Below are 25,116 nucleotides of genomic sequence, written 5' to 3'. Positions count from 1 at the left end.
ATCTATTGAGATATTATAAAAAGAGGACCAAGCCAATACAATAAACACAACACAGACACACTAGTGAAAAGAGTAAGTTTAGAGGAGCAACATTAGAGATAAATTAGCTTCTTTAGGTGCAAGAATTTGGGAGATTCAAGGGCTATATCGAAGACAAGTTTTGGAGAAAGTCGAGAGGAACGGGCTTCATCAATATCAATTCGGTTTTATCTTCTTCACTCTTTTCCTTTACTTGTTTATCATTAATTGAACCATGTATTTAATATCCATGGGTTTCTAACTCTTCCACTAGGATAAAGGAATAAACCCTAACAGAGTATTTGAATTCTAGTATCATATTTATTTTATTATCTCTTTTAATGTGTCTTAATGTTTCATAATTAATCGTACTTCGGTTAGCCTAAGAAACTAATAACTTGATTCTTAATTGCATGATATTTTAAGTGAAGTGGGCTATGGGTTTAGTTAATTGAGAAGGGTCCTTTATTGCTTTATCTTCCGAAAATTGAAGATTGATTTCTAACAATTTTTGAGTTATCAAAGAGGGATAATAATTTCAATTAGATATTAGATTCGAATATGATTGTTAGTGGTGAATTCCAATATCCTATATTTACCAACTTATAGTTTTTCATCACAACTTTATTTTTTTTTCTAAGTTTCAATTTTTAGTTTCCAAATATTTTCTTTAAAATCAATTGTCCACTTTCCTAGTTTGTTAGTTAATTTTAGGTTTAGGTTTAATTCCAAACAAATCTCCGTGGGATCGACCTCGTAATACTTGCCATATTCACATACGGTTCGTGCACTTGTTTATTTAGTCTAGTTAGCCTAGTATTTAGTTTCACTAGATTTTACATCATGAACCACGTAAATCTCTGTTTTCAGTTCTTGATTGTTCCTTACAATTTTTATTGCTTGTCTTGGATTACTCGTATTGTTCACATTACCCCGATTGGGCATAACAAACTGGTATCAGAGCTATGGTTTTGAGGTTTCTGTGATGGTGAAATACGAGATAGAGGAGTTCGATGGAAGTAACGATTTTAATCTTTGGAAGATTAAGATGCGAGCAGTATTAGCTCAATAGAGTCTGCTGAAGACGTTGAATAGGAAGGCTGCACTCGCTGAATCACTTTCAGAAGCATAGAAGGAAAATCTCATGGAGAAAGCTCATGGTCAAATTCTACTCTGTTTGAGCAATGAGGTCTTGCGGGAAGTAGCGACGGAAACTACGGCCGATGGGCTATGGAGTAAGATGGAGACAAGGTATATGACGAAATCTCTAACTAATCGTTTGTATCTAAAGAAGAAATTATTTAGTTTACAGATGTTAGAAGGGGAATCGCTGAAAGACCATATGGATGAACTCAACCGAGTATTCTTAGATTTGGCAAACATAGATGTCAAATTCGAAGAAGAAGATAAGGCATTACTATTGTGACATATCTATGTCTAATATGCTTCTAAGTTATTTTTCGTAAAATACGGACTAATTTCACGCTATGTTTCTTCCTCAATGATTTCTAAAATCGATTCAAGGAAAAACTCCGTTTGGACCCTCGGATGGCCCGAGTCGATTTCAAAAACATTGGTTGAAATCGGAAGAAGAAAAGTCAAGACCTCCCACTCGGATTAAGGCCCGAGTCATACTCGAAAGACCCAAGTCAAACTTGGTCAACAGTCCCCTTGACTAGCCCGAGTTGCCCCATGACAAGTCTAGGATCTAGCCCTAGTACTGGCCGGACCGGACCGGCACGTTCAAAACGTGTCAGACCCATTGATTCGGACGCGTCTTGGCCCTAGGCCAGACACGTCTGCTGGCCTTAGACGCGCCTTGATGCTTCGGACGCGTCTTGTACGCGTCCGTCCGAGCCTTTAATTTCTCGGACAACACGTCCGAGAAGTATGGTCTCACCAGACGCGTCTTAGACACGTCTGGCATAAGGTCTCGGTCTCGGTACTATACCGAGACCGACTGGGATTCCAGACACGTCTAGACGCGTCTGGATGTCCGAGACTTTAAATTTCGAACTCCCTGTTCCTCTTCGACTGGGAATACCCCAGTCCGAGACCCAGTCCGAGAATCCTAGATATTCCCGCGTTTGAGAATATCTTGCTGGATCCGCTCTGGTTGCCCAGACACGTCCGAGACGCGTCTTGGCTGCGCGGACCGGGAAGTTTCTATTTTCGAAATAGATACTATTATTCCGACATTCTTCTTGTTCCTCTAGCCGTCCATAGCTGCAGTTTTCTTCGGAAAACTGTTGTTTTAGCCTTGAAAACTGTTGTTTACAGTCAGAAAACTGTTGTTTGCAGCCAGAAACTGCTGTTTATAGCCAAAAAACTGTTGTGTACAACCAAAAATTGCTGTTTGTACCCCAAAACTGTTGTTTTCACATAGAAATTGCTGTTTGGACTCAAAAATTGTTGTTTTGTGATATTCATCACCAAAAACTCATGATTTTGAAACTTGTTTTTCAAAATCTATAATCCATTAGATACGTTTTCGAAAACTCTTTTCAAAAAACTCAAAATCTAATGATTTTACGCATTGAAACTCTTTCAAATACGTGTTTTGATTACGAATAAATCTAACTTAAACTAACCGAAACGTGTCTGAATCTCTATTCAAACTAATATATCTAATAAATGAAGTATGAATCTAATTTGTTCTAGTCAAAACTAGTTACATGCAAACGGATCATGATGCCACAGTAGGGTTTTGTACGTATCTAATACATACTAATCATCTAACTAGTGTTGTAAGCAGAATCTCAAACATCATTTGTTTAACACTAATTAACCAGGATCATATGCATGAACTAATAATGAACTAGAAACTGAAAGAAGAATACCTGGATTCGCTTTCCCACAAACTAGATTCCATTAACTTTATTCCGAAGAAGATGAGAGCTTCATATGTAGCTCCTCTACTTGAGACACCCAAGTAAATAACTCGATCTTCCTTCTTTGTTGTCCGCTAGAACTCCATTGAAGGTTGAGAAGAAGAACCATTCTTCTTTTGACTCCATAGATAGATTGGGAGCTTTTTCTCTAAAACCCTCACTCGCCATTAGTTGTATATTGTGAGAGAGATGAAGCTTTTCTCTTGAGAAAAATCCACCAACCTTTTCTGTTCTCTAATGACCCTTATATAGAGAAAACCTAATAGGAATCCTATTCCCGATAAGATATCATAAGTGTCCCAGAAAAAGTAAACTAGTCAGAACTTTTCTGACCCGAAACCCTAATGGGTTTCTTTAAGTGCTTGGCCAGCCATATCAGCCCACTATGGGCTTGATATGGCCGGCCCATTGCAATCATATGGCCGGTTAGGGGCTGCCCCTAACCGGGTATGATCCGGGCACCCACCCAGTGAGTTTTGCACTTTTCGGTCTCCTCTTTCGAGCCCGATGACTTAACGCTCTCCGATCAAACTACCACTCTTTGGTGTAACCCGTTGTAAGATCCGGCGTATGTTAGTCGCGGATTACCGAAATAACCTGACGATCGTAAACGGCTTCTAGCTAAGCATTACGACCCTTAATTGGACCAGACTAGATGATCTTCCGGATAAAGTCATCGTCATCCTAACTGACAAATTGAACGCATTACCACCTTGGTCAAAGGACACTCCTTTAGAAGGACATCTCCTTCAGATAGTCTATATGTTACTCGTAGCACCCTTTGACCCAAAAATTTCTTTTAACTGTTAATGTGCCGCTCTTTTGGAGATGATTCTGATCTGGTAGACGAATCCTTTTTTAGAAAAGATCAAGTCTAGTTCTCCTAGAAACTTAGTTTGTTAGGGAAAAATTTTCCAACAATTATTTTCTTTCCTAATTCTCTAATGCACTGGTTGTGGAGAGATATTATCTCACAACACCATGCCTAGATTTAATACATTAGCAGTCGCCTCCACCCATGACGCCCCCACCTATCCTTAAAAGTAGCTATGATAATATGTTACGGTTAATATATCCAATGGTTATTAAGAAGAGGAAGAAGAAATCTGTATAATAAAACAGGTTGAAGAGTGTTGACTGGGACAAACCAAAAGATAAATCTGACCGTTCCTTTCAGATCATAATTAATTTCAACTGTTGGATTGTTTTGATACGTAAAACATGACACAACACTATTATTTTAAACCGTTAGATTCTTTAGATTTACTTAAAACATGACAGGTCAGTCCGTGGGTTGAATTGCATTCACGTTCACCTCAATGCTTTAAAGTCTCTTTTAAACCAAGAAATCAGTTTGGATTGCCGCAATGCGCTTAGCACCCAATTTAGACTCTAAATACATGCTATTGGCGGCCAAATCAGGTATTCAATTTGGATTAATTTAGAGCTCTTGGCAACCAATTTGGACACAATTTCATATTCGATACTGTCAATTACAAATACCGCCGGCTCAATTTTCCTCCATCCTCTCCATCAAGCTCTTCAATTACTCAACTAAGAATATCCGGCCAGAGCATTACGGGCGTAATTTCTATCTTCAAATCCATCAGTTCCTCCAATTGTAAATGAGAAATTATTCTGTAGGAGTGTTACCGACGTTATAGTAATCCTCTGTAAAATCTCCCAGTTATCCATCTTCACAACTCACCTTCTTCAGTTAATTGCTTCCTTCAATTCGTAGTTTCTGCTCCAGTCAATTCGTAGCTTCAAGGAACTCCAATTTCAAGTAAGTTTATGTTTTTCAGGTCAATTGCTTTCTTTCCGCTTTTTGTTTGTTTTGTAATTTTTTTCCTGTTTGATTTGTACATTTTAGGTCAATTCCAATCTTCATTTCTCAAAATTTATTCTTTATTTTTATTTGATTTGTACTTTCTTCTAGGTCGACTAAAGGAATTTGGGTTCCAAGTAAGTTTTATTTATAATAAATGCTTATGCTTACTGAAAGTTTATTCTTCCCTCCACAAAGTCTTCATTAAAGTTTATCCTTTTCTTTTTGTATTTTATTTCAGCGCTGACTCAAGGAATTTCGAATTCAAGTAAGTTCTATCTATGTTTGCTCACTTACAATTTCTTATCGCCAGTTTGATAAAATCCTCATGATAGTGCTATATGTGCTTCCTAACTCGAAATGGTGCTTTCTTTTAGATTGTATGTTGAAACATTATTATGTTTCTTCCATGTGTGTCTTTGATCGAATGTCTGATGGATAAGAAAAAAGTTTTCACCTATGAGAACGTAAGGAGACGAAGAGAAGGGCAAAGGCTATAGTTTAGTTTAAAGAGCCTGATGCCCGCGAAGTCACCTATAAGCGCAAAGACAAAGCTTTGGAGTATTACGAGTATGTCGTTTAGTTCTTCATCATGTCAAAAGTTGCCATGTATGTGTTTATGCTTTGTAATGAGATCCTAATACAGTTCAGTTCTCTTGTGAGTGAGATCACTCTTGAGTTGTTATCTATATATGCATATTGGTCACTAATATTATTGCTTGTTGATGATAGAAAAACATTATTGTATTCTTCTATTCCCAATTACGATATGCCCAGAAACCCAAGTGATCTTAGACCCTCAACTGTAAGGTAAAGACATTAGAAAGAATAATTATCAATAGTTGACTGCATCATAAATACGTTGCAAGGTATACTCATTGGTCATTGGTTTCCTTCGTTGTTTTTTTCCTATTTACGTTGTGTTCTACCCATTTGCTTCTTCAGTTTTTTGTATTGTAGGACATACAGTTGTTTAGAAGTTCAAGCTCATTAGAAAGTTAGTATTTTCTATATTTCAGTAAGATTTTGCTTCATTGTGTTATGAATTTTACTTGGTTTAAAGGAAAAAAGAAAATTGAACTTTATGGAGGTTTGTTTGTTGATAGTTCACAACCTGCCATGTATGTGCCTGATCGAATGTTTGATAGCAATTTACGATTTGTATAACCTTTGTGTTGCTATTATACACATATGATAGAAATTAGCATAGTTTAGATCTTCGTCAAATGTCAAAATATACCATGTGCGTGCTCAATCAAATGTCTCATAGAAATTAATATATAGTTTACTTCATGAAATGTCAGAAGTTTCCATGTATGTGTTTACATTTATTGTAATGAGATCCTGATAAACTTCGTTTTTTTTTTTTGTTGTTGAACTATCCTGATAAACTTCGTTGATGATAGAAAAACATAGTAATATTCTTCTAGGTCCTTATATGCTTATATGGTTTATCTTTTAGAGATATGTTAATATATATTACCCTATTGGTTCATTCCAACCTCAATACTTATACCATGATTTAATTTAGAGTTAATTCTTATTTGTCCCCCTACTTTGTGATCAGGTTCCTTCATGGCCTCCTATTTTCTGTAAATTCGAATTTGACCCCCTATTTTTATGTAAATACCATAACAACCCCTCCCATTAATATATTTTCAAAATAAATTTAATTAGTAAATATCTCTCTCCAACTCACTTCCACCTCACATCCCTCTCCACTACACATGTCTCTCCACCTCATCTCTCTCTTCTCCGACGAAGGTCGCCAGCCGGAAATTTTTTTGCCGGCGACTTTCAGCATAAAAAAGAAAAAAAAATCTCTCTTCCTCTCTCTCCTTTCTTCTCTCCCTCTTTCCCTCCCTTCTCTCTCTCTAAGGCAAAGGGGGCTCCCCTTCGCCGGAAAACCAAACCTTGAAGGTAAGGAAACAACCAGATCCCATGTTAGGGCCTTTTGAGTTTTGATAACTAGTTTGCTGTAAGGAAACAACCCTTTCTTCAAGTCAATCCCACTTTCTTTCTCTCTACTTTTGGTTTATGGATCTCTAGTAGGTTGCTTTATTAAAATATATTTAGGAGTACTACTTTAACCTCAATTATTCCTCATTTGAGTTTTGATGGTCTCTTCTTCATCATATATGTCATCTTTCTTTCTCCCTCTTTCTCTAAACTAATACTATCTTTCTAAACTAAACCTAGATACTGGTCAATTACTTGCTCACATGATCCGCATTTTAAATGGATAAAATTTGGAAAATAGGTTGATGAATTTACCACCCACAAGGATGAAGTAATCCAAATTTAATTTTGTTGTAGGTATGGAAAACTGAAGTGTTTACGTGTTGATCTAAGCATCAAGGAGAAGTTAGAGAGAGAGAGTGAGGGTATGTGATTGAAGAATTCATCAATGGAAATCAGTGGGAAGGGCAATAATGGATTTGCATCTCTAAACCCATCTCAAACTCAAGATCATCACCGGCAACAAATGCTAATTAGTAAACCAGTAATCAACATCCCACTGGATCCAGATTAATTTAAATTTTGGATCTGGGTAAACCATCATCTTCACTTGTTGAAGGGAATCAACAAACCCTAGCACTAGTACTACTAAGAAATCTATCATCCGATACAGCGAATGCCTAAGAAATCACGCAGCTAGCACCAGAGGACACATAATTGATGGGTGTGGAGAATTCATGGCAAGTGGTGAAGATTTCAAATGTGCCGCCTGCCATTGCCACCGGAATTTCCACCTGAGAGAGATTCAATCTGGTCCAAATTGTTATAAATACGGAGGGAATAGAGTTTCACCACTACCAATCCAACAATATTACCCTAAGTTTCAATTCGGATCCCAACCAACAACTAGTCAGCCACTAAGGCAAATTCAACCAATTACCATGGTGTTTAATGGCTGCGCCAGAGTTTTTAAAGAGAGAGAGAGAGAGATGAGAGAAAAAGAAATTTTTTTTTTTTGGGTTTTTGAAGGTCACCGGACTGAAAACTTTCCGGCCGGCGACTTTCGTCGGAGAAGGTAATGGTGAGTTGGAGAGACAGAGGGGTGAGTTGGAGAGAGAGAGGTGAGTTGGGAATATAGGTGAGGTGGAGAGAGGTGACATGGAGAGAGATGTGTGGTGGAGAGGGAAATGAGGTGGAGTTAATGTTTTATTTTTAATTTTATTTTGAAACAATATTTAAAAGAAGGGTGGTTAGGACCTTTTCATAAAAAGGGGTCATATTTGAATTTACAGAAAATAGGAGGTCAAAAAGGAAGCTGGTCACAAAGTAGGGGGGTCAAATAAGAATTAAATCTTTAATTTATCATTCATAATTGCTTACAGACTTATATGTTTTACCTTGTTATTTTTTCCAAAAAATGGGACTTTCAACCTTCATATATAAGGAAACTTAATGTCTTCATCAAAACAAAAAAAAGGAACTTAATGTTTATAGACTTAGATTTATGTCATCTTAATGCACGGGGTTGGTCGGGGGGGTTTTTTGAGGAGAGAGAGAGAGAGTCCCGATTACTTTCCCTCTTTCCTTTCTACCCAAACCCTAACTTCACCTGAAGATCTTACCCAAATCCAACTCCAATTATAAATTACACAATAAAAACTCCAAATCATCCGATCTACTTCTCTCACCTACCAATAACCCATCCAAAACCCTCAAAAATCATTACCATCACCAACCAAGAACCAACCACCAACTCAAAACCTGGTAGCAAATCTAATTTCAAATCGCCTTTCACAACAATACTCGGATTCAAAGTGCAACAAGGAGGATGAACCAGCCACTAGAAACATGCATGCATATCAACTTATTCAGGGTACTTGCATGAGGGTTTTCACTTAGTAGAAATTCACATTCACCGTTGGAAATCAGGGAAGCTCTCTGATCTCTCTCTTCAATCTAACTTCATGCTTTTGACTTTTTGTCTGTGTATCTTATTTTCTCCTCCTACCCTGATTCGACTTCAATAGACTAATCTCCTCCCTTCACCATCGCATGTAATAGAACCCCTCATATCATCTCTTGGACTTCACTTGGTTTATATGTAATTAGTTTCCGAGTTCCTTATTTGGTGTTCTTTTGTTATCTTCAATTAGTTTCCGAGTTCCTTTCTTGGTGTCCCTTTGCAGTTTTGCTTGTAGTTTATCTTCTTTGTTAGGGTTTGGTGTTTTAGTTACTTTGATTTTCTTGTAGAATCCATGATCTTGTCTCGTAGTCTCAACATCCTTGTGCAAGGGGATGAAGGGGATGATGTAATCCCACCGGTCCAGTCTACCTAGCTTTCTCCTGCTGTTCTTTTTCTTTTTTTGGTTAAGTGTTGTTAGATAAGTTCGTGTTTCTGTTTAGTTTTTCTGTTTCAGGTCTGGTTTTTTTCTGTTTGTTCCCCTTGCTGGTACTATCTGACATAAAGCTTGCCTTGGGTTACTGAGGCCTAGTTGATGCCTAAGCTCTGAGTCGACTCAGACTCTTGGGTGGTGGCATCCTTTTTGGCCCTTTGGCAGTTAGTACCGGAGTAGGTTGGCCCTCTTGTTCTAGTGGGAGGCGCTTGTTGGGGGTTTGGCTGTTTTTAGTGTTTAGTTGGACTGTTAATCTAGTTTACTTTTGTATTACTGTTTATGTTCAGTTTGTTCTGTTATTTACTTTGCTAGTTTTTCCTTTGTTCTTTCGGCCTGTTTTGGTTAGTTGTTTTCTTTGTTAGTTTTCTCGGTTTGATCTTTTGTCCTGTTTAGCCTAGTTGGTCTTTGCCCTTTGATTCGCTATTTCGTTTAGGGGGTGCCTTTAGTGGTTGTTATGGACCCCCCTAAACCGGATTTATCCATCTTGGCCTGGAACATTCGTGGGTGTGGCCAATACTTGAACCGTAAACATCTTTTTGGCCTTATTAAGCAACACAGACCTGCCTTTATCTTCCTCTCAGAGACTAAAGGCACCACTAAGCACCTCAATCAGGTGCTCAAGTTTTATTCCAACTATAACTTACATGTGGTGGATCCGAAAAACAAAGCCGGGGGTCTAGTGCTATACTGGACCCAGGAATTTGACGTTGATATTTTGTATTCGGATGACCACATGATCCACACTAAATGTTCTCACATTGATAATGGTAATAGTTTTGTGCTCACGGGCTTCTACGGGAGCCCGTATAGAAATACTAGAATGACACCCTGGAACACTCTTAGTTCGCACAACATTGACTCTAATGTCCCTTGGGTTGTCATTGGCGACCTCAACACCATCCTCCATCCGTCGGATAAGGAGGGAGGAAGTAACGCGATTTCTAGCCAGGTCTCTAAGATTAATTTGAAGATTAATAGTTTAGGCCTTAAAGATGCGGGTTATAAGGGCACCACTTACACCTGGACTAATAGGCAATTTAAAGGGGCTCTCATTAAAGAGAGATTAGACCGGGCCCCACTAACCATTCCTGGTTGATGGACTTCCCGGCTACTCTGGTTACTCATCTTCCAGGAGTTGGTTCGGACCACATCCCCATCCTGCTCACCACCACTGCTTTGACTCATCTTGGCAAACACCCGTTCAAGTTCATTAGGACCTGGATGTCTCATCCGGAGTGTAGTGAATTTATCAGATCTCATTGGCCTTCTAACCAGCAATCTATTCAACCCAAACTGAATCATTTAGCCATTAACCTAGCCAAGTGGAATAAACAGGTTTTTGGTCACATTGACACCAGAATTCGTAGTCTTACTGAGGCTCTCCAACATGCTGATTGTGGTAATAGGGCTTATCAGTTATCTCTTCTCTTAGAAGAAGCCTATAATCAGCTGGAAAGCCTTTGGAAAGAGAAATCCAGGAATGACAATATTAAGTTGGGGGATCAAAACACCAAATTCTTCCATGCAAAGGCGATTAATCGGAACAGAAAGAATCGCATTACGGCTATCAAGGACAATAATGGCGCTTGGATTCAGGGAGCTTTGGATATTGCTAACTTATTCTCTACCAATCTTGTTTGCATTTCCACCTCTTCGGGGTCGATTATCTCTGAGGACTTACTGGATCTCTTCCCTCATCAAATCTCTGACTCGTCTAACCTTGCTCTCTCTCGTATTCCTTCGGAGCAGGAAATTCACGCTTCCATCTTGTCTCTCAAGGCTGACTCGGCCCCAGGACCGGATGGTTTTCCCCCTCTTTTCTATCAAACCAATTGGGATACGGTGAAAGGCGATATGATTCAGCTTGTCTCGGATTTTTTTTACCCTTTCTACTCTTCCTGAGCAGGTCAATCATACTCACATCTGCCTCATTCCCAAGACTAACACCCCTCAGACGACGGCGGACTACCGTCCCATCAGTCTTATGAATACCACCTACAAAACCATCACCAAGATCCTGGCTAACCGCTTTAAGATGGTGCTTCCCGATATCATTTCGCCCTTTCAGGCCGCGTATGTGCCTGGGAGGCAGATTACGGATAACATCATCATCAGCCAAGAAGTGGTCCATTCTTTCAAACTCACCAAAGGTTCGAAGAGTTATTTCGCGCTTAAGCTGGACATGTCAAAGGCCTTCGATCGGATCGAATGGAACTTCTTAGAGACCATTATGGGCCGGATGGGCTTTAATTCCAAGTGGATTAGCCTTGTGCACACCTGCATTTCCACTTCGTCCATGGCTGTTCTTATTAATGGTCGTCCCGGTCCTACCTTTAATGTCAGCAGGGGTATCCGGCAAGGTGATCCCTTGTCTCCTTTTCTGTTCACTATTGCTATGGAAGGTCTTAGTCGCCTTTTGGAAACCAATAGTCATTCCAGTCCCTTTCAGGGCTTCCCGATTCCTAAATCCGACATTACGATGAAGCATCTCCTCTTTGCGGATGATTGCATCATTTTTGGTTTGAACTCTCTGGACAATATCACCACCCTTAAAAATATTCTGGACACCTTCTGCTCTGCCTCGGGTCAGATGATCAACTTCACTAAGTCTACCATATTCTGCTCTAAAAACACCCATCCGAAATTCAAACGTATGATCATTCGTGATTTCAAGGTCCATCAATCTTCTAATCTTGACAAATACCTTGGCACCCACCTCTTCATTGGTGCGAATAAACGGAAGTTGTTTTCTTCCCTCATTACTCAGATCCAATCTAAACTCTCTAAATGGCAGACCTCTCTCCTCTCTCCCGCTGGCCGCGCTATTGTTATCAATACTATAGCTGCGGCTGTTCCCCGATACCAAATGCAATGCTTTGCCATTCCCAAGGGCATAAGCAGTCGCATTGAAGTTCTTCAACGAACTTTCTGGTGGGGAAAATCCAAAACGATTCATACCATTAACTGGTCCGCTATTTGTCTTCCTAAGAAATTGGGAGGTCTCGGCTTCCGGTTATCAGCTCTGGATAACCAGGCCTTTTTGAGTAAGTTATTGTGGCGACTTCTCAAAGATACTGGTTCTCCTTGGGCCAGGATTCTCAGAGCGAAGTATTTAAACAGTGATCATAAACCAATTCGTGCCAAGAACCATCACTCGTGGTTCTGGAAATCCATATCCAAGCAGGTGGATAACGTTACCAATTTAACCTTCTGGGATATCAATAAAGGAACTAACATTAATATTTGATCGGATTACTGGATTCCCAACCACCCGCCGCCTATAGATAATACCAATAATAGCAACCTCACTAAGGTCTCCCAACTTATTATTAATAACCAGTGGAATACGAATATGATTACGCAGTGTTTTAACAGAGATATATCTAATTCCATTTTGAGCATCAATCTGCAGGAACACATGGATGACACGGCTCAATGGTCCCTAACCAAATCGGGTAAATTCACAATCAAATCCATGTACTATTATTTACGTACGAAATATAATGAGTATAATATTAAAGATTGGCATTTCATTTGGTATCTACCGGTCCAACCAAAAATCAAACTATTCCTGTGGAAATGTTGCACCAACAGTTTACCTGTGCGTAGTATTATTGGTCGATTTACTGATCATAACTTCGAATGTACTTTCTGTCGAGAAACTGAAACGACTACTCATGTTCTTTTACATTGTGATTTAGCTTCCGTGGTTTGGTTTCACTTTAATATTATCTCTGGCAATATTACTAATCTGGTTGATTGGATTACTTCTTGGAAAGTTCTTGATGAGCAGATCAGCGGTCTTTTTGCTAATATTCTCTGGCAGATATGGAAAGCGCGGTGTGATAAATGCTTTTCGTCAACTAAGATTTCACCTATGATGATTATTGAACAGATTAAAAGCACTCCAACTCTACTTAAGGATTCGGTAATTACTTCCCCTCAGGAGAGGAACTCCCTCTGGTCCCCACCGACAGCGCCTTTCATCAAGATTAATGTCGATGCCTCATTCGTGGAGGGCAATGAATTTGCGGGAATTAGTAACGTAGTGTTTGATGATCAAGCATCTTTCATAGCGGCGACGGCATGTAACTTCAGAAGACAAAACGCAGAAGAATGTGAAGGTTGGGCAATCGTCAAAGCGCTTCAATGGTCGGCTACAAAGAACATAGCGTACCTCCATATAGAAAGTGATAATAGTAATATTGTTCAAATGCTCAATGGTAAACAGGCAGATATTGGGTGGCAAACATTCAAGCTCTTCGACCGAATCCGCCAACTGGAAGGAAACTTCATCAGAATTATTTACTCCCACATCAATAGAGAAGGTAACACTAGAGCGGATCAGTTGGCTAAATGGAGTCGCCTGCATGGAGGAAACTGGACTTGGCTTGCTCGATCAGATCTTCCTGTCGCCTTACAGTCCTCATTTGTGTAGTTCTTGCGTTTTGTAGCTTTCTCCTCAACAAAAAAAAAAAAAAAAAAAAAAGATTTATGTCATCTTTAGTTTGGACTCTACCAATAAGATATTAATAATCCAATCAACTTTGGATTTAGTGATTCTAAAATCTTACAGTAAAACATGACTCTTTTAACCCTCGGACTTGTAGCTCTTTCATTTCAACTACAATCAGCGAATTATTCATTTTCGTCGTTTAGTAAATGTTTTATTGTTTTTTAGATTATATGACTTAACAATCTAATTTCCAGACAATAGCACTGTAGGCCTTAGTATTGTTTTTTGCTCCTTGTTTTTAAAAAATTGACCTTATTTTTTCTTACAAACCCTCTTTATCTTCCGTGTATAGGTATTGCTTCAAACAATTTACCCTTTGTCACAAAAAAAGCAATGGGCCCCATAGAAAGACGAAAACAGATAAATTTGAAGCCCGACACATGTCTTTACCATCTATTAGTCAGTCATCCCCGACTATGTCATCGGTTTCCTCATCACCATCATTAATGTGCCAACAACACCATCCGTTAATAGGACAACATCCCCTACATTTTCATCTTCATTTTCATCGTCAATGAACTGCCTTTCATGTCCACCATTTGTGAAGCCTCCACCACAACGTCCCCGCTAACTTATGACTACTTTCTTTGGCCATCTTTCTCAAAATGTCATACACCATGTCATGATATCTAAAGCTTCAAGGAGGTGAGTATGACGTACATGGTGATATGTTGCAAGAAATGCCAATGGAAGTACACAATGATAAGTCACAATGTGAAGACTTATAAACTAACTTACTTTTCTGAGCCACTTTCATCTTCAGATTAAGTATGGCATTTTTATCAAACTCGCACTTTGCCTTTCATTTTGTAGTCTTTACCTACTCTCATCAATAATGAAAGCAATAATTTTTTGTGTTTGTTTTGTTTAGATAAAAGGAGGTTGTTTGTTGAAAATTTTGTTTCTTTTTATCCAACTAACTTGGATATTATTTTTTAACAATATTATTGTGTGTAATTTGTTCAACGTTATTCTATTTCGTTGACTAACTTTTATATTGAGATACTATCACCTAGTGATGTTGTGTCATTGTTTTTGCTCCAAAGTGTACCTTATGGGATGTTTGACGATCATCCGCCTCATAAATCAAAATTACATTTGCAAATTACAAACACTAAAATAATATGTTGATTTTATTCCCCTTGCTAAAAATTGTGTCGTCTACTCTTTTATTTGCTTTAATATTAAACATACTCATGTTCAAATCACTAACTTTATGTTCTTTATTTAGTTGCAGCGTTCTATAGGATAAACAAAGTTGATATTGTTGAGAGCTACCTTTTACAACATCCAACCAAATAACTAAGAAACACTTCAAGCTTGAGGTATGGTTAATTATCTTTCTCATCATGACCACTATAAATAATGAGTATATAAATATGTTAGAGACATTATTACTACCTTTCCAAAACAAATTATCCTTTTCATATAACTCTTTGAACGAACACAAATCCTAGGTTGACACTGCTAGAATAACACCATATTCGCTTTGATTGTTGTGATTTGACAATCACTGTAGTGTTGTTTTCCTAACTGCTATGCATATCACTTGCATCGAAGTAAAGTAATAAAATTATAGCGCTACGCCTCAATAACATATCTCATAGTGAATTTTTATTATTTTGTCGACCCACCTTATTTATAACCTACACCACCAAATAGCAGTGATCTTAAGGTTTTACATATCCAGATAAGAAGAAGAAGATGGAGAGGTAGAAGGAAGATCAACCGGAGGGTCGATCAGACTCATAGAGGCACGGGCAACAATGGCCAGAAGTCGGCCACCTCCTCGTCGACGAACAAGGAACACCATTGTGTCAAAAATCACAGGTCGAGAGTCGGAGTGAACCAATAGACAGAAGGGATCAGCGGAAAGAAGCATCTTCAGGATTCTGAAATCAGTTAGGTCGCCAAGACGAAGAACAGTAGCAAAATGTTTTTCCCCGACCTCTACACAGAGATGCCAAACAAAGAAATCAGGACCCTCAAGAGTTATGTAAAAGGCTACTCCAACGTTACCCTCAGGAAGAGTTCCACGAACCCTTAAACAAGCCATAAAGAAAGATGAAGGTTAATCGCTCTATTCTGACAGAATTTATAGGGTCAGACAGTTGAGAAGCCGGATCTAACATACGCTATGGCTAAAGGAATTAATGAAGTAATTTAATGAAAGGGCTTCACATAGATAAACAAAGAGGGATCATCAAGATATTTTAAACAACAATTAAAGACAACCACCAAATCCTTTATTCATGTTCAAGAAAATCTATATAACTAAGTCTGCCTAGGGATTTACGAGAAGACTATGGAGGTCTGTGTAAGTGGGGCCAATATATCTCTCCTAAAACATGAGGGTAAAGGCGTGTTTGATGCTTTACCAATTTAATCTCGAAATCCTATCAAAGATCTCGGTTAGTGAGGATCTTAAGTATTTATCAAACTCGGGTTTGAAGAGTCTTTATGATATAAAAAGTGGTCATTAATTGACTGAGGTCAATGAGCCAAGAATAAACCAAAAGCCCGTGGGTCAACTTACGTCCACGTAAGCAAAGACGATACCTTAAGCCCGAAATATTGGGAGGAAGAAGCGTGCCAAACGCTTACTGACTTAGTCTCGAATCTAATCAAAGATCTCAGTCTGCGAGGATCTTAAGTATTTGCCTAACTTGGGTTTCAAGACTCTTAAAGGAGGAAACATCTCCTAGAGGATCTATCAACTTGGAAAGATATCTATCGAGAATCCTAAAACAAAGGATCTCCTAAATATCAAAATATGTGATAACTCTAAAGGGAAATCCTACATCTCTTAACTGCAAAATAGTAGTTCCAATACAACACCAGTGGGTCTCAACCGCCTCATCATTACCGTCGATTAACAGTCGGTCTAAGTCAGCCTATAAAAGAGCATCAAATAATCTCGAAGAGGTTTTCGAGCTTTTTGCAGGTTTCCCGTAGGTTTTGACTACCTTAATGTTTTAACTGCTAGGGATTCTGACTGTCTTGAGCATTAGAGAGGTTTCCGAGATCCTTGCAGGTTTTCCCCAAGGTTTCGAGGAGCTAGAGCGAAAACATGATTAATCGTGGAAGGAATCAACGGATAAGAATCAATCATCAAGGCATGATCCAACATCAAGTCTTCATTGTTTTGAATGATACAAGATTTATAAATTATGACATCAGCAAGTCCCACAAGGGGGAAAACCTCTCAGATAGGATCTACAAACGCGAAATAAACTATCCAGTGTCCTTCAACAAGGCAACTTCCAAATATCTAATATACAGGAAAATCCCAAAGAGAAATCCTAATATAATTAGATAAACTAAGTGTGAGGAGTTGAAATCGTGGGTCAAGAAGTCAGCAGGACCGGGACGTGGACCAAAAGTCAAAACTTCACTCGTTAATATTTTTATGGGCACCAACGACGTCTCTGGGCTTAACCTGTGACAAAAAATGAAACACACATGAACGTAACATCTTTGGGGACAATGGGATGGTGCCGGCCAAAGGGACTCTGAAGGTCAAGTCAGTAAACTTGCACTAAAATTAATAAACACGTGAATGATATCCCTAGAATGTTACAGTCTAGGGCATCGTCAGAGTATGCCGCGACTTATAGAGTAGCCGGAGCTCGATCCCTACGGGTTAGACTGACTTGCTTGGGGGAGAACATGACAGCTTATGAGTTTGTCATTTAGTAAGCCGGCCCTTGTGAAGTTTGTCTCTTTCAAGATATGTACCGTAACTAAAGTGGGATTTCTGCCTTTATGAGCGGTCGACCTTGTACCTTGTATAAGGAAATCACGTGGGTGATGAAGAAGGAGTCTGACTGTCGTTCTCTGGTAGGCAGTCTTCTAGGGAGATAAGGTAGGCAACCTCGTTGGAGAGATAAAGTAGGCAGCCTTTTCCTTATGAGAGATAAGTAGGCGACCTCCTTGATAGAATAGTTGTCAAGAGAGAGAAGGTTAATGTTCGATTCCTCAAGGTAAGTCATGTACTCTTTGTGAACCTAGCTGCGGGATCGGTACTTGGATGAGAGAGAGCAAGATTGTATGAGAAAAAAATGGTGGATTGTTTTTATTGATAATCAGATACATAACCGATTATACGGTTATGTCAGGCGTATACTCGATGATCTGTATCATGCTTTTCTTAGTCATTTTATAATATCTTGAGTTGACTGTCACCTAGCGGTGAGATGTGTCTTAAATGCAGTAACGTATGGAGCTGTCACCATAAATACAAATATCGTAACCCCTCCTCAACGGGTACATTCGCAACACATTTGAAGCTCTCAGCTGAATCATAGCTGACAACTAATGAGGAGACAGAGTACCTGGGCAAGCCTAAAAGAAGGGGTCATTGACAGGCTGTGAAATGCATAATGCGGTATCTGGGAGGTATTGCGGATGTTGGTCTAGTTCACAATAGAGGGGCTGACGCTTCTGGATCAGAAGTTTGATATGTGGATTCGAGGGGGCCTTGATAGGAAACGATCGTTGACGGGCTATACGTTCACTCTGTATGGGAGTGCCATAAGTTGGAGAACAGTGACACAGTGACTCTGTGACGGGCTTTTACATTTGTTATTTAATAGGACAAACATTAACTCAACGTCGTAGACGTGAAAGAGAACTTGCATCGCATTCGTTGTCAGAGACGCTAGAAGTAACTAACGCATCTTTATTTCCCTGTACGGATGTAAGATTTTGAAACAAATAATTATGTTATAGGTTCCAACTAATCTATTAAATATCAATCTAGAATCGACATATAGCTCAACGCATACGTCGTTAGAATGAAATGATAACAAGTCAACAAATGGAAAAAGTAGTAGCAAATCAGGCCGATGTATGTCAACAAATTATCTTCCTTTTCAGCTCTTCATTTTTAACCTCTTAATTTTAAATTCATCTACAACTATAATAAATATAACTAAACTTAATCTTGCTGCATAGTGCATTTAATTTAGTTTACTTATATTTTGTGTCGATAACAATTACATATTGTCGATATAAAAGCCACACCACCATGACCAATATATCGTTATACTTTTAGTTGTGTTAAAATATCTATAATAAACGTTTTAAGTCTCTCTCAAAACTCATGTCATCATATATATTCATTTGAATAGGAAATCATCACGACAAATGAGCAAACACATTTGGCTAAGCGTGAAAGGTTTAATTCTAGCATTTATGAAGAAGATGGATCATCCAGCCGCTCTCGAAATACATTTATTAATACGGTCAGTGAATCCATTCCTGGAAAGCATACCCACTAAGACTTTAGTCCGTCACTACCTGGGATTAATGGAAGGTGAATGCCCCTATTTCAAAGCACTGCATTGGCTTGATGAAAAGTTAGTCGACTCTCGTACAAATACTCCACCATTATTTGAGACATTTTTGCAAGGGAAAATACGACTACCACAACTGTGTGAACCCCCTTTGTCGTCAAAAGTAGATGGTACTCAAGATCAATCTAAACCATTTTGATGCAATATTCAATGCTACAACCCATCAAATGCTTTCACAAGTCTTGGATGCAACTTAGAGGGCATAAATTTCAAAGGAAAAGTCCTATCTCATTAGCTATACAGGGAGAATTACGTCACAAGATCGGATCACTCGTACCAGAAACAACTCACTGATACATGCAACTTTATATTTATTATACCTCATTTGCTGTAAATATCCGTAACCATATAAACGACGACTTTGATGTTTAAATCCTCTAAATTATCCAGGACACGTTCGTAAATCATAATGTATTTTTCCCAATTTATCTATCGACTCGCGCAATTTTAATGCAGTTAAATTCGCCAGACAAAGATATACCTATTAGTTTACGCTATAGTGCGTCAACTGACATAAGACAATATAATCTACCTACAACTGAAGAAATTACTGTAATACTCTCTAAAGATGGCAGCAGAAACTTCAACCCATATAATCTTGCAATTGAATGGGATAATGAATTTGTGAGACTATCAAACTGTCACCTTAGTTATTTGCCCTTACATTATGTTTCGCTCTTTTCATATGGGGGGGGGGGGGGTCAGGATGGGAGCCCAAACTAAAGCAGTGGGATACAAAATTGAACCGGATAAGTAGGAAAGGCCTAACTTAGATGCAGTTCTACCACCATCGTCTATTCCAGTGTCTTGATGAGTATTCAACTATATTAAGGGATTGTAATTTGTTCCAAGAGTTTTTGGTGGATTCATAGGCCTCAATCGAGCAGAACCGCTTAAATTACATTAGACTTAATCAGAGCTAGTTACGTTCCAATTATATAATGGTCTCACAAATATTGCAAGTGATGGATTACGTCTTGATCAAGTAGGTCGTCAATTTATCTTGCCATCCTCCTTCACAGGTAGTAGTAGACATTTATTTGAAATATATCCAGATTCCATGACAATCACACCTTATCACCATCATCCAGATATTTTCTTAACAATGGCTGCAAATCCAAATGACCAAAGATAACAACCACTATTAACAAATCAAACCGATATTGATCGACCTGATTTAGTTGCGCATCTCTTTGAGCTTAAGCGCATAAAATTAATGATATATTCAGAAAATCTGTAACTCATGTTTTCACAATAGAGTTTTAGAAACGTGGATTGCCCCATATGCATGCTCTTATTTCCCTTCAACTAAAACATAAAATTTACACACCTGCCCAGGTTGATAAATTCATGTGTGTAGAATTTTCAGATCAAGATACTGATCCCCTACTTTTTGAGACAGTTAAAAATTATAAGATACACGGTCCATGTGGTCTAGGACGGTCCTACGTCACCATGCATGATAAGCTGAAAATGCTCAAAAAGTTACCCCGTAAATTATGTGGATAAAACAACTATAAGGAAAGATGGATACCAGTACATCATTGTCGTAATGATGGTTGTACTTTCATCGTCCGTGGTAATTTAGGTGATAATAGGGATGTTGTTCCTTATAATCCCCACCTCTCCAAATTATTTGATTACACATTAATGTGAAAGTTTGTGAAAGAGGCGGATTACTATGTGCCTCCCGTAGGTGGGAGAGCGGGAAAATAGAGAAGTCGATGCCGGGATTCGAATCAGTAGCGGCAGAGGCAGGAGATAGGGAGTGGCCCTTACCTTTCAATGGAGAGAGAGGGGAAGTCCGTCGTTTCGCCATCCGTGCACACGGCAAACATAGATAGATGAGAAGGTGGGGAGTCGAATGCTATGTCCGAGCCCGATCCAGCCAGGTACGGTTTGTTTCCGGCGACTTTAGTGCTCCACGTCTCCCACCAAGAAAGCGTATGCGCTAACCCTACAATTCTCTTTTTTACTTTATATAGGCTATACGTGCGCTGTGTTAAATATATAAACAAATGTATCTATAAAGGACATGATCGCACTACAATGGTTGTGGGCGTAACAGATGAGATTCAACAATATCTTGACTCTCCATCTATTGCACCACCGGAGGCGGCACAAAATTTATTCGGTCATTTACTGCATGAAGAATATACATTTGTTGTTAGGTTGGATGTGCATTTACCTGCTACGCATGATGTCATTTTCCAACCTTTAGAGCATCCAAATATCGTTTAATATAAAGCTGCTAACGAAATTTCTACTTTAATGGTTTTTTTCTACCGTTGTGGCATGGACCGAACCTCAATAAATTACACTCATCAACAATTTCTACAACACTATGTGTGGGACAAACAATCTAAATTGTGGGTGAAACGAAAAAAAATTTGTAATGGGAAATATGTATTTTGTTAATCCTAGAGAATGGGAAATATTATATTGACGCTTATTGTTAATCATTGTGAAAGATCCAGTGTCATTTGAATCATTACGTACTGTGAATGAGATGTTGTATGACACATTCAAATCTGCATGTGGTGCCTGTGGACTTTTAGAAGATGTTGGTGAATGAGTATTATGTTTAAAAGAAGTTGATAGGTTACACCTCCTAAATGAAATCATTTTGTTAGAATGTAGTTCACTAAATCTATCTATTTTATAGGATAGATTCACCCTACATATTTGTGATGAACTCACACATCAACTTCGTACCACACACGGTATTACCGAACCAACCAACTCTCAGATACGAGATTTCAGACTAAATGAAATCCTCTTAGAGTAGGGTAAACCCTTTAATACGATCTATGCCTCAATCGCATCAATAGTCGGATCAAATTTTAGACAATCAATTTATCTAGGAATACATGCCAACAAGAAGCATCAATCACGGAAACAAAATTAACGGTAAAAGTTGCCCTTTTCCACAGTGCACAAAGACACGCTTTTGTGTCCATTATTCATTCTGAAAGTAACACTAAAGGATTATTGTTGTTTCTTAATACAATTGCAGCAACGTGTCAGAAGAATGACGATATATTTATGTTGTTGCTTCATCTGATATTGCCTCATTGCTATTAGTAGGAGGGATAACAACTCATTCAACTTTCAGATTCCTCTTGATGTGCATTAAGATTCTAATTGCAACATGGGTGAGCAGACAACATTTGCGGATTATTCTGAGCATTGAAATTGACTCTATGGGACGAGGTTCCAATGCAACAAAAATATTGCGTCGAGGTTGTTGATCGTTCACTTCAAGACATTTATGATAACAATAAGCCTTTTTGTTGATTTACTGTTGTTCTTGGTGGTGACTTCCGTCAAATTCTTATTGTTATACAAAAGGGAGTCCGAGAGCAAATATTAAGAGCCTCATTTAGGAGACCATTTCTTTGAATCAACATTAACGTGGTGACTCTATCACAGAACGTGTGTCTCCAATTGGATGAAGCTGACAATCACATTATTCGGACTTTCTTTCAACGAGTATGTTCTTTAATTGATTTTGATAGTTTATCTTTTGACATTTCTTTTATACATTTACACATGTTTAGATGCAAGTGATATTTTATGTAATAGATATTACACTTTTTTCTGTAGGTAGGGACAAATGACTCAAAAATTTGCACTTACCTTCTTACCTAAATAGATGTCGTACTCTGGTATAACTTATGAATGAAACTAATCCAGAGTTAAATATGATTTAAAGTCTTACAACTGATTATCTTACACAATAAACCATTTGGTCTGCACGGAATAAAGATGTAGCAACCATAAATATATCATCTTTAAGCATAACTCCAAGATCACTTACATGGCTGCTGAAGGCTGAAATAGAAGAAAATGATTACTCTTTAAATGCTCGTTACCTAAACGAGTTTCTCAACTCGCTTAATCAATCTAGATTACCATCATTCAAGTTGTAGATAAAATTGGTTGTCCTATTATGTTTTTAAGGAACCTTTCCCCTAAAGATGGACCATGTAATAGGACTAGACTGATGATTGTCAACTGCGCAAGGCAAGTTCTTGAAGCAAAAATCCTAACTGGAGATAAAGGTGGTAAAATGGTATTTATTCCTAGAATCTCTCTAACACCAAGCTCTTCTGAGTTGAAAATTCAATTGAAAAGGCATTAGTATCCTCCTCGATTAGCGTATGCAATGACAATAAACAAGTGTTAAGGATAGTCAGTCACACATGTGGAACTAGATCTGCGGTTTCCAGTATTCAGTCACGACAATTATATGTAGATCTATCCATGTGTACTAACAGCCAGAGGGTGCATATATTATTGTCTGAACAATCTGATTTCTTTAGTAGAACTACTATTGTTTATGATGAAGTTTTATGGTAGTTATTTTTAATAAAAATCTTTAATATCAGGATGATTATTTACTTGACTTTTATCATCTTTTGGTAATAACTTTTAATAACAAATTTTCCCCCCTTTATTATTATGTAACTAAGAATATAACTAATACTTCTAATGAACACATAAACCGCTCAATTTAACATCCCATCTCGGAGACACATGTTATACCTAGTTCATTACACAAAACGTAATGTTTTGTGCTAACAGGGATAAACCTAGTACAAATTTAAACCTTTTGTTCCATTTTTTTCTGGCATCTTTACCCTCTGATCTATTATCTACCTTGAGAAAAAGAAATTAGTTCACTGCATTATTATAATAAATTGATAGTCTCCTTTACCCAGGTGTCTTCTACAAAATTTGGCACGAAAAATAGATAAAAATCGAAAAAAGACACACTCGAGGGACACTTTGATCATTTGGAGATGAAGGTAGTATGGTTATTTTTCGGAGGTTGATGCTCGGATGAGAAGTAGAGTCCAAGACAAACCCAATGGAGAAAACAGAAGTCAAATCAGAGTCCGAATGAGAAAGTTAGTCCAAGTCAAATATCCGAGTCAAATATAGATGACCAAATTAGCTAGTAGAGAGAGAAAGAGATTTGAAACAGAGAAGATTAGATTAGAGCTAGGGATTTTATGTGATTGAAGGATTTTTAGAAATAATCAAAAGAAAGAGAAATGAAAATTCCATTGAAAGAAAGGATAATTGATAGATTGTATATTTCTCTGCCTGATTGCTTTTCTCTCTATAGAAATTCTTATAAAAATAAAAGGGGGATTCTGGATTTTCATTTCTTATAAAAGAGAACGGACAGGATCTTATCTGATCATCTCCACAAGGAGTAACTGAGTTCGTTTGATTTTTTTCATCTCTGTTCTTCTTCTTCTTTCCTAAGCTTCAATGAAATTACAGAAAGAAAGAGAATGAGGACAGAGAGAGAGAGGTAAATAGTGCTTGGATTTGTAGAGTGAGAGAAAAAGAATTTTAAAGAAATGATTCTTATAGAGAAAGAGAGAAACATAGTTATATATAGAGAGATAGGAGATCAAACATAACTCTAAGGAGCGAAGGAGAAGGCGCAACAACGAGGGGGAGGTCGAAAACAAGAAATTTACAATTTTTAGTTTTTTGTATTTATTTTTGTGAGAGAGAGACTTAGACTTTCTAGTATTAATTTTTCACCATAAACTTAAAGTGCTTATTTGTAATCGAACCCAAAGAAGCCTCGGGTTCAAACACTTGAGGGAAGAGTTGCCCGGGTCGTCTGCAAAGGTCGTCGCCTGTCATGAACGGGAGGTAACTTTTCTTTATCACCCACGAATCTCCTGTAAGTGGGTACTTGTGTGTGATTTGTGTGTCTGATTTATTTTACGAACTGTTTAGTTAATCGTCTTTAGTAAGGCACTAACACTGTGACAAGATAAGAGTCGGATTTCGTCACCGGTCTCTTACCCATCTTGGAAACAAGGTTGCAATCCCGAACCTCACTTAAATTAAAATCTGGTTTAGATATTGAGCTTATAGGATCTTCGCAACAACTCTAGAACTCAATTATTATTTGGGCATTCCCACGTAGAGGGAATGAGTCGAGCGCACAACTCTTTTCAAAGGCCGCCTCGAGAAGAGAAAATGTTGCCAAAGGTAGGACAGTTGTCACAGATTTCATAGTTGACCGTCTCCTGGAGAATCGCTTATCCGTTGTACTTTGACGGGGTAACCCTCACAAGAATCATAGGTCAAGTTTTGGTACAGAGTAAGAGTTGTCTAGAAT

General features: G+C 38.2%; 1 protein-coding gene and 1 long non-coding RNA gene across 2 annotated transcripts; both read left to right on the top strand.

The window, feature by feature from the left end:
• Positions 1 to 4,373: 4,373 nt before the first annotated feature.
• On the top strand, positions 4,374 to 5,447 carry LOC147567725 (uncharacterized). The gene is made up of 3 exons (XR_015237871.1): positions 4,374 to 4,695; positions 4,849 to 4,874; positions 4,979 to 5,447. It is a non-coding gene; the product is annotated as an uncharacterized LOC147567725 (long non-coding RNA).
• Positions 5,448 to 10,310: 4,863 nt separating this feature from the next.
• Positions 10,311 to 10,991, top strand: LOC147567724 (uncharacterized). Its single transcript, XM_086657727.1, has one exon. It carries the CDS (start codon positions 10,311 to 10,313, stop codon positions 10,989 to 10,991), a length of 681 nt encoding a protein of 226 aa, XP_086513853.1.
• The last annotated feature ends 14,125 nt before the right edge of the window (positions 10,992 to 25,116 follow it).

The sequence above is a fragment of the Eschscholzia californica genome, unplaced genomic scaffold (genome assembly GCF_041429995.1).
Source record: "Eschscholzia californica isolate CP2 unplaced genomic scaffold, dmEscCali1.0.p SCAF_1, whole genome shotgun sequence".
NCBI classification, from domain to species: Eukaryota; Viridiplantae; Streptophyta; class Magnoliopsida; order Ranunculales; family Papaveraceae; genus Eschscholzia; species Eschscholzia californica.
This window is presented reverse-complemented; position numbering and strand designations above follow the sequence as displayed.